The sequence below is a fragment of the Ochotona curzoniae genome, unplaced genomic scaffold (genome assembly GCF_017591425.1).
Source record: "Ochotona curzoniae isolate NIBS_2020 unplaced genomic scaffold, NIBS_Ocur_1.0 scaffold_4701, whole genome shotgun sequence".
NCBI lineage: Eukaryota > Metazoa > Chordata > Mammalia > Lagomorpha > Ochotonidae > Ochotona > Ochotona curzoniae.
The window spans coordinates 62,242,725-62,253,694 of record NW_024467122.1 but is presented as its reverse complement, the minus strand read 5'-3'; the positions used below and the strand labels follow the sequence as shown (position 1 = coordinate 62,253,694).

Genomic DNA, 10,970 nt, shown 5'->3' with positions numbered 1-10,970 from the left:
AATACCAATCCCTAATTATGAGTTTCTTGTGTGAGAAAAAAGGGACATGAAACACAGAGTGCTTTGATGAATGTCAACTAAAAAAGCCTCGTTTGGGTTTTTCTCCAGCTTCTTCACTTTTTTCCTCCAGATTTTCTTTAGTTCCTAACTGCTGTTTCACCAAGCTTCAAGAGAAGCCTGAGGCCACTATCACAGAGAAGGCAAGAGGGCAAACAGCACAGCCCGATTCTTTGCTGAAGAGTTCCCAGCTTACACAGCCTATGTAGGCATGCATAGTTGAGTGACTACTTCCAACAGGAATGAGATGGAGGAATGAAAATAAAATACATTATTTTTTGAGAAGGAGGAATGTAAAAAACTCACTAGTTTACTGTGTTAAAAAAAAGATGGCACATTTATTGCTACATAAATGTTATATACATATTGTGTTTTCTGTTACAGCGACAGAAAAAAATTTTGAACTTCTTGCTGCTGGTTGAAAAGGTTTATCGATAATACCTTGAATTTGACACAGGATACAAATCTGCAATAAACCAACAATGGAAACTGGAGAACAAGATGAGAAGCAATTCATCTCGGACAATGAGCTCTTACAATACTCCATAGGTACTACACGGTATGCTAGAATCCTACTATGGTCTTAAAATGCTATTGTAAATTTCTGATATTAATGAACAGGTTATGGTAAATAACCCTACATTTTTACTACCTAATATAATAAAATAAAGTAAGAAACTTTTTACTGAAAACTTTTCGATTTCAAAAATCTAGAAAGAGTAATATTTAGAATTCAAGAAATTTTCTTACAAGATTATTGTATAAAAGACTAGCTACAGTGAAAAATAAGCCAAATGTTTTTTTCTTTCTATTTTATGAAGGAAAGCTTCTGGGCATACTGCAAAGTCTAATATAGCGAAAAAGACAACAAGCTCCGAAGAAAAAAGGCCAGGCAGTGGCATATGTTCACTCACACATCATAAGCAACAACTTCTGTTTAGCTGATTAACACTGAAATGAAGAACAAGGCCACAGAGAGAGTCTGATGCAACTGGAGAATATATGCAAATTAAAGTAACCAAAAAGTCCACTAGGGTCACAAACAACTGATTTGTTAGGAAATCATCCTGATTGGAGGATCTGAAGTTCTATCTTAAATTGGTTTGTTCTTTCAAATTAACAGAAATCTCTAAGTTACATAGTGATTTGGGTCCTTTCTTCTGTGTGCTGCTTGCCATTCTTAATGTTGGCTATAAGGAATTCATAAGCCAAGACAACCTTGTTTAGTGTATTTTTCTTTCCCAGGGTTGTTGTGGTGGAAGACAGATTTTACGGAAGTTCAAAGTGATTACTGTGTCTTAAAAAACAACTCCAAAGGATTACAGACAGAGGGTGCCTTAATGCACAGTGTTAAGATGGACTGACAAGTACTAGTTTAATGCTAATCTGGCTCATCTTCTTGGGACAGGGGCAGATGGTTTGCAGTTGATTAAATCACCCACTGGATTCCTCCCCACAGACCAGCCATCCAAATAACAGAGAAAGAAAGGCTAGGGTAAGGAAGCATGGGTGAGCATTGCTCTTGTATTCCATTGGGTAATTAGCCTCAGAGTAGTCGTGTTCATTTATCACACTACCTGCCTCGGTGACTACCAGGTTTTGTTATGTTCATCATAATCATGGCCTGGAAATTCATCTTTGTATTTTAAATGGATTTTGTGCTTACTTGCAGCTAACCTTTTACAAGTACTATTTGTAGTACTGCTTGGAAAATAAAGCAATTTCTAAAAAGTAGATTCATCCATTGTAATTTATACTTCTTGCTATTACAAGCTTTACTATGAAACCTAAAAGCTTGAAAAGTCTTGGTTATTATTAGGAATAAAGCAACATTTATTTGGAGAAGTCCATGAGGCAAGATTTCCCCCTTTTAAATCTTAGCTAGGCTATGGTCACAGATGGCCTCTGCTTACTGCTACAGGGTAAATGCGCAAAGCACACAGGGTTGCAGGGAGGATTCTGGACTGTGGCCATAAACCACTCAGGTTCAGAGAGCAAATATAACACCCACAAAGAGAAAATAAAAATGAATGAAAAAAAAAAATCAGAGCGAGAAAAAAGCTATACCAAGTCATATTTTCCTATATCATGGAAAACGCTATTCATATGGCAAAAGGATAGGAGAGGGCAACAAAAGACTTTTCCCTTCCTTTTTTTAAGACACTAATAGGTATGCCGGGAATGCTAAGGGCCAATGGTTGTCACTGCTTTGTTCTCTGCCTGTGAACAGCTTTAACGAACGCTGCCATCAGCTGAGTGTAGATCAGCTTTCCACATTAACTTTTTCCCTTTATATGTAGACCTTACAGTTCCACAACAATAAATAAAATTTGTAGTTACAATGCATTTGTCAATTCAGTTTAGGCACAAGGCAACTTCCACGGTGAGTGGAGAGATCGAGACAGTCTCTGATTGTGCAGAAGCGACACACTGCTCGCAACAAAATGATCTGCTGCAAGCACCTCGTGGGCTGACGCTCCATCTGATGAGCTTCCTAGCTTCACTTCTGATGGATGCGTTGACCAGTTGCTTTGATCGTAGGATTACCTTTGAGTTTCTTGCTTCAAGTGTTTTGTTTTTCTTCTCCCTCCTGTCAGGTTTGTGTCTTCAGATAATCTGAGTTGTCCAAGTCCTTATGAAGAGAGGTCACCTTCTATCTAGCCTACTGATAACTCTGGAACTGTGCCAAAGAAAGCCAGAGGAGAGAATAATACCAATCAGTACATAATGACTTTAGAGCAAACATCATTCCCCACAACAAGCTGAAATTCCTTATTTATACCCAAGTTTACACTGAATTATTAGTAGTTTGCTAAGTGACTGAAAGATGAACTTCCTTTCATTTTTCTGCAGGCGACAGGTTCCAAGAACCCCAGTGGATGCTCCAAACCACAGATAATACTGAGTTCTAAATATGAGAGGTCTTCAAAAAGTTCATGAAAATGTATTTTATGTTAAAAACTATGTAAAGAATTCAATTTTTTTGCATCAAAATGAATTTAGTTTTAATTAAGTTATCTTTTTTAAGATTTATTTTTATTGGAAAGGCAGATTCACACAGAAAAGAATACACAGAAAAAAAATCTTCCATCCACTGGCTCACTCTCCAAATGGTTGCAACAGCTAGAGCTGAGTGGATCTGAATCCAGAAACCAGATGCTTTTCCCAGGTCTCCCACATGTGCAGGGTCCCAAGGCTTTGGGCCAATTTCCAATGCTTTCCCAGCTAAGAACCAGAGAACTGGATTGGAAGTAGAGCAGCTGGGACATGAACCAGTGCCCATGTGGGATGTCCGCACTTACAACTAGAGGATTAGCCAGTTGAGCTACTGCGCTGGCCCCTTTAATTCCAATTTTCCATGGGTTTTATGAAAAACCCTCAATATAATATGTTCCTCATGGCATTAAGTACTGATAGTTTCACTTACCAATTAAGCAGAGTGGGAGTTTAACAATGGCAACAAAATAAAACTGAACAATTTTAGCAATATACTGTAATAAAGTTTGTGGTTAAGAATCATTAATAAATAACAGTTACCAGGGAGTGTCTGACCTGTGGGCTGTATAAGACTCAAGGAATCATTTGGTTTTCCTGCAAAGGTAACCACAGGTAGGACTCAAACTTCAATAAAGCTATACCAGGTCAATTTTAAAGGTGATAATTTTGTATGGTGCGTGAATGTTTTGAATATCCAACGACCCTTTGTAGAAAAAAGGTGGGGAACCTTGATTTCAGATCCATGCTAGCTGGACCACAAACACTGAAATACCGAACAGTTGATTTGATCATCAGACAGACTACCAAGTGACTAATGAGTGGATAGTATTCAAAGTACGGACACACAGAACAAAGGAATGATTCATGTCATGGGTGAGGCAGAATGGGAAAACATGAGATTTCACTATGCTGCTGAGAGCTCTATCTCCCACAGCATAAGAAAGAATGGCTTGGATTTTAGAAGATCTGAAATGCTACACAAGCTCTTGTCTGAAATCTCTTTCACATCATAATCTGTGGACTGCTGGGTCTTTTTGTAGTGGTATTTCTCCAGTGTGCTAATACTATAATTATAATCGACTTAATTCTTCCTTTTTCCCCAGATAAAATTTCCTATTGTGGTCTGGTGTGATGCTAGGTAGGCTATGTGTAGTGCACAAAGAAACGAAATCCTTCAGAGAAAGGCTATTATCTAATGTTTGGAGCTTATTAAATACTGTATTAAATTCCAATTTTCAGCTCAAAATGACAGCCCTAAAAAGTGATCAAAGCCATTGTGCTTCATTCATTGCTGATCTACACCTCCCATTCACCTGTCTTTACTTACCACCTTGAATCTGTTAATGAAATTGTGACAACTACACAATGCTAAAGGCACATTATAAAAATGAGGCTACCAGTTGTATTACTAATCTATACAGCTAACTAAAATGCTACTGCTCTAAAATGTTTAACTCTAACTTATACTGATTGCAGCTACAAAGTATTAACTCTAAAATTTAGACTGCAATATGAATGTAGATAGTAAAAACAAAACACAATTACAAGGAAGTGTTAAGTCCATGAGGAGGGACTTAAAATCAGGCTTCTAACAAGTAAAATTCTTGGCCAGAGAGAAGAGTATTCTGCCTCTGTCACACATAATGCTTTTCTCTTCACTAATAGATTCCAGAGGGTGTAAACTGAGAGGTTTACAGGGGGTGGGGGGGAACCTGCACATTCTTGACCCAGACGGAAGCAAGCAGTGAGCAGTGACTCTGCATACAGAGGCTTGTGACAAAGAGCTGGATGGTCAGTGGAAACTGATGATATGATCAAACATCTCTGAATAGCGGAGTGAGGAGTCTGAGTAGTAGCAAAAATATTTTCTGATGGATGAGTCATTGCATTATTTTCTTCTTGAATCAGAATGGTATTTGTGTGACAGTGGAGTACACATGATGATTCATAACAGGAAAACTAAATTTTCTTATAAATCACAAGATCTGGTCATACTTTGAAGATAACAATAATTTGGTACAAAGGGACAACTGTTGTATTTCAAATTACATGCAACCTTTAAAATGATAAAGGAATACATTGTTCAAAAATTCTAACCAAATTTCAATTGAATCTTAAAATGATCTTCTGGAACCTTGATCTCAAGCCCACACTTACCTGGCTGATGTTTACATATGACCCATAGGGTTGGTAGTTTCGCTAAGCCCAGGATGGGTTCCTGGCAGTGTGGTTGGCGGCTCTGCCGATACGGCAGAAACTTTTTCTTCTTCCCTTCTCTTAAGGCAGGCTGCTTTGGGGTTAAGGTTCCTCTCTAAAACAGGAAGAAAGAACTTTTATTATTACGATGTTAAGTTATGAGTTAGAACCCATTCAGTCTTTTTTTTTTTAACAATTTTTTAAAAATTTCATTTTGTGACAGTTTCATAGGCTCTAGGACTCCCCCACCCCTCCCATTGCCCTGCCCCCATGTCAGATTCCTTCCACATTGTTGCAGTAGTACATTTAAAATCCAGTCATTATTCCTTCATTGCAGGCATGTACCATGCATAAAGTTCAGCATCTTATTGTCCAGATAAGTTCAACAGTTTCACTAGGAGACCATCCCTGGTCTGAAAGTAGAGCTGGCAGAATATCATCCCCTCCAATGAAAAGCCACAACATAACATCAACAATTTACAACATTATGGAGTTAACTGGTATGGTATTGAGCGACCAATATGTTCGAAAATGCAAGTTCTTAACCACATCCTGTGACTACTTCATTGACATTTCAAGTTAGCTTATGCACAACTGGCTGCTATACACCTTAAAATGGCTACAGGGTACTATTCAGCTGTCTGGTGTCTTTTTTCATTTTTATATTTAGCAGCTTATAGTATTTAAAGCATGATTTTTACTGAACTTGGCGAATTTTAGGATAGTTCCTATTGGCTTATAACTCTAACAAGGCATATGTCAACAGTTGAGATGCAGAACAGTTTTAGGAGGGGTGCGCAGAGAAATCTTCAATACCTTAGCGAGGAGTAACTAGTCTTTGTGTCCTACCTAGTAAGGTATATGTGATTCCAAGCTGACCGTTTCCTGTCTGTTCTAAGCTTTCTTTATTGGTCTCTGTCTATCTAATCTAATTTTTTGGGGGGAGGAGGGGGGACTCCAGAGCGACCCTGATGGTCATTGCAAGAGAGGGTGGGGATCCAAAGTTGGAACTAAATGAGGACCAGAGAAATCTCCCCTCCTGAGTCCTGAAGGAAGTTTACTGTTCTTCTGTTTCTGAGGGCCGCTCAGGGCACCCAGCTTTTGGAACTATTCAGTCTTAAAATGAACAAATGTCTGCTATTTTTTTATTTTGTGGGGATTACCAATCTGAGTGAAATTTCATTCCTATTATCACAGAAAAACACCAAAAATATGCTCAGGTAAAACATCACTATAAAATGAGTCTCCAGATTTATTCTTCTTAATGGCGATTTGCTGTTTTCCTTATTTTCTGTCCATAATTTGGCTTTCCAGGGTTTAATCTGATCTGAACTCTTCATTCAGGTCTTGTGGGAAATGCTGCTACTAGTCCATCGAGACCCTGTAGTGCCCTGATCAGATATGGCACACAGACTGATGCAGATGCTGACCTCCTCTGTGTACTGGGCAGACACTTGTGCTTGATCTCAAAATCACTGGGAATGTCCTCAGCTATTCTATTTGGATCTATGTGAGTATGTACAACACCAGAACTGAGTTGTTGTTTCTGTTGTTGGATAAGAGGCAAAACCTTCACTACAATTTCCTTATGCAAGACTCAGGGAAGACTGAATGAGACCTACAATCTGGGCATTTTCACAAGAGGATAAAGAATGAGATGTTACTGTTGAGAAGCAAGAGGAAAAGATCCACTGGGTCAGAATCTACTCAGCAACTCTTACCCCTTTAAGTGAGGTTTTTGTTTTTAAGTAATTTTTATTGGAAAGAGAGGAACAGATACAGAGAGGAAGATCTTCCGTCCATCGATTCACTTCCCAAATGGCTGCAATGACCTTCGGAACTGAGCTGATTTGAAGCTAGGAGCCAGGAACCTACTTCAGGTCTCCCACGTGGGTGCAGGGTTCCAAGGCTTTGGGCCGTCCTCTACTTCTTTTCCAGGCCTCAATCAGGGAGCTGGATGGGAAGTGCGGCCTGTTAGCATTAAAACTTGTGCCCATATGGGATCCTGGCACATGCATGGTGAGGACTTTAGGCACTAGACTATTGTGCCAGGCCCTTAAGAGAGGTTTTTTTTTTTTTTTTAAAAGATTTGTTAGGGCAGGTGCCTTGGCTCAACAGGCTAATCCTCCGCCTGCAGTGCAGGCATTGCACACGGATACCAGCTTTAGTCCTGGATGTTCCACTTTGACCTAGCTCCCTGCTGATAGCCAGGGGAAACAATGGAGAATGGCTCAAGTCCTTGGGCCCCTGCACCCATATGGGAGACCCAGAAGACACTTCTGGCTCCTGGCTTTGGATTGGCTTAGTACTAGCCCTTGTGGCTATTTGAGGAGTGAACCAACAGAAGGAAAATCTCTGCAACTCTCTTTCTCCCTATAAATCTGCCTTTCAAAAAAAAAAAAAAGTACAAAGAAAATGACATACAGAGACAGAGAGATTGATCTTCCATCTGCTGGTTCACTCCCCATATGGCCACAGTAGCAGAGCTGGGCCAGTCTGAAGCCAGGAGCCAGGAGTTTCTTCTGTTCTCCTGTAAGGGTTCAGGGACCCAAGTAGTTGGGCCATTTCTTGCTGCTTTCCCAGGAGCATCAGCAGGGAGCTGAGCTGGAGGTGCAGTAGTTGGACCACTAAGCCACAGCACCAGATGGCTCAAGTCCTTGGGCCCCTGTCACCCATATGGGAGACCTACAGAAGCTCCAGGCTGACACCTAGCCACTGTGGTCATTTATGGAATGAACCAGTGCATGGAAGACATCTCCTTTCCTCTAACTTTGTCTTTAAAAAAAAAAAATCCTTAAAACAAAATAAACAAAAAGTAGCTAACCCATGACAAATTTTGATACAGTCTATTGTTTCTGATTAAAACATACAGTATAGTTAAATATTTTAATAGAAAAATTTTATGGGTTGGCTGGCTAAAAATGTCATCACAAATAGAACATAAATTATTTAAATCAGCCTGTAATAGAATACATTTGTAGAAGTTGTAATTTTTTAGAAAAGATTCATTTCATTTTTATTGGAAAATCAGATATACAGAGAGAAGGAAAGACAGAGCAAGATCTTCCATTTGCTGATTCACTTCAGCTGCAGCTAGAACGGCCAGAGCAGCACCAATCCAAAGCCAGAAGCCTGGAGCCTCCTCTGGGTCTCCTATGTGGGTGCAAGGTCCCAAGGTTTTGGGCTGTCCTTGACTGCATTCCCAGGCTACAAGCAGGGAGCTGGATGGGAAGCGGGTTTACTGGGACATGAATCTGTGCCCATATGGGATCCCAGTGTGTGCAAGGCAAGGACTTTAGCTGCTAGGCTACCGCACTGGGCCTGAAGTTGTGATTTTTAAAGATATTTTTATTTGTAAGTTAGAGCTATAGAGTATAGTGACTTTTCTTTGCACTAGGAAAATTGTATTTATTAACTTCCTGCATAAGGCTCAAGAGTTTTTTCTTGGTATCATCTTCTCAACATGTTTATAGCAGAATTGTTGGCTAACTCAATAGTTACTTCTGATATTATCAGGACTAGATAAGTATTTATTTTATTATGATCTTGTAGTGGTACTTGCTAAGTCAAGTATTTTACAGTCATGGGGCCAGCACTGAAGACACTCTTTATAATGCTGGCATCTCACAGTGAAGTGCTAGTTTTAGCCTCCACTATTCTGCCTATGATACAGCTTCCAGCTAGCTTCTTGCCAATGAACCTGGGAAGGCAGAGGAAGATGGTCCACGTGTTTGGGCCTGCCACTCAGGTAGAACACCAGCTCAGAGTTCTCGGCTCTTGGCATCCGTCTGCTCTGACTATGGCTGTTGCAGCTGTTTGGGAAGTGAACCAGCAGAGAAAAGATCTCTTGCTCTACATCTGTCAGTTTTTTTCAAATACATAAACCAATCTAAGAATTTCACAATCATTAATTTTTTGCTCATTCAGTTTTGCTTTTCCTTTAGTTTTGGTTTTAATTGGTTTTTAATCCCTTAGTAATGCTGTCCCCCCGCCCCTTCATATCCTAATACATCTAGCAAGTACCTATCAATACATTTTTCTAAAATCGCAAAATACAGTACCATCTATGGATTCCATTTTCCTTTCCTGGAAGCCTTTCTTTTAGAGCCAATAGCTTTCTATTTTTGATGTATTGGCTGTTTTGTAGGTCCAGTAGTTCTTGTCATGAACTTCTTTATTGATCGGAAAGGCAGAGTTTTACAGGGGTGTGAGGGTACGGAAATGGTCCATCAGTTTGTCTCTAGGAATCTAGCACTTTTAGTGGTATGTCCTGCAGTTTAGCATTATTATCCAGAATCTGATGACATTTTGATTCTTGTTCCTTTACCTATGAATAACTCATAAGTTTTGGGCTACTACCTTTTTTCAGTGGCGGGTGAGCCTATTTATACCATCTTCCTGCCCTTAGGGACAGGCAGCAGGCATGCAAGTGCTTGGTAGTCTAAGAGGTTCATGGCATTCCTGATTATGGAGCAACAAAGAAACCCTGAGACTTTACTGACTTGGTTATAAAGAATATCCCTGTCAAGCAAAGGCTGGAGGAAACTTAAACAGGCAACACCAGCAAGTTCTGGCAGTTGCCCCTGGGTAAATCAGAGAAGGAGGGAAAACAGGAAGGACCAGGGAGGAGGACAGTTAGGCAGGTACATGCAGCAAGAGCAAAGGAGCACCCAACTCTTTGGGCTTAGCAGCAGGCACAGGCTGTGTCCTACAGGATCCCTCCAGTATAGCACTGTGGGAAACAGAAGCTGCAGATACTGATCAACACACTCAGAGAGAGATGAGAAATACAATGAAAACTCAAGCCAATAAAACAGTACAGGAAGAAATGGGAGAATTAAAAAATAACTTGTCCAAGCAAAGCAACTGGGCAGAGCCAGGCCTGTCCTCCTGACAGAATCCGTACGGACCCACTTACCTCTGACTTGCTGCTCTAGACTGAGGATGACTGCCACGGCCTGATGAAGAATAAGGAGTTTTGTCTGAGGTTTTTCACTCTTCAAATGAAGCTGACACATTCTGCCAAGCTCTTTAAATGCCTCATTAATATCCCGTACACGCAAGCGTTCTCTGGCATTGTTAGCCATCCGCCTTTCCTTCTCCCTTTCTATCTTCTGTTCTGGGTTCAAATCTTCATCTTCATTAGTACTGCTGAAAAACAAAGTCAAAACAATGGCAATCTGTTTTTCCTAAAAGGTAAGCTGATCACACAAAATTATAAAGATGAAAATTACCTAAATCTTACCAAACAATAGAAACCTGCACTTAACAAGAGTGTATTTTTCTTTCCAGGCTTTCCTCCAAGCATATACACAAAGTAAAATTATATGGTTGAAATTATGCCACATAAATAATATCTTTTTAAAAATATTTTAGAGAAAGAAAGAAGAGTCAGACAGAGAAAGCTTTGAATCAGTGGTTTACTTCCAAATACTCACAATGGCCCATTTGTTCATGTACTGTCTCTGGCTGCTCTCATCCTATAGCAGAACTGAGTAACTGACAGAGAATGTATGGCCTACAAAGTCTAAACTATTTACTATTTGAGCCTTTATAGAGAAAGCTTGCTGACCTGTGAACTCTCCGATGAAGAAGAAATATAGAACTATTCCTATAAAGCTCTATTTGAGTGCACACCTATGAAAGAGATAAGGCATTTCAAAGGAGTGGTCTCTAGATTTCCAGATTGTTTTAATGATAATGATAATAATAATAATAAT

At 39.7% G+C, this 10,970-nt stretch overlaps 1 protein-coding gene across 15 annotated transcripts in view; it reads right to left on the bottom strand.

Moving 5' to 3' along the window:
- Nucleotides 1–375: 375 nt before the first annotated feature.
- Nucleotides 376–10,970, bottom strand: part of TCF12 (transcription factor 12) — a 318,581-nt gene continuing 307,986 nt past the window's right edge. For 13 of the 15 annotated variants that reach the window (XM_040969724.1, XM_040969723.1, XM_040969722.1 and 10 more), the window contains 3 exons: nucleotides 10,169–10,401; nucleotides 5,212–5,365; nucleotides 376–2,737 (listed from right to left, as the gene is read on the bottom strand). In XM_040969724.1, the coding sequence (XP_040825658.1) occupies nucleotides 5,223–5,365; nucleotides 10,169–10,401 (376 nt within the window). In that variant the 3' untranslated portion in view covers nucleotides 376–2,737; nucleotides 5,212–5,222. The remainder of the gene's footprint in view (nucleotides 2,738–5,211; nucleotides 5,366–10,168; nucleotides 10,402–10,970) is intronic. The other 2 variants (XM_040969726.1, XM_040969731.1) reach the window with 1 other exon arrangement.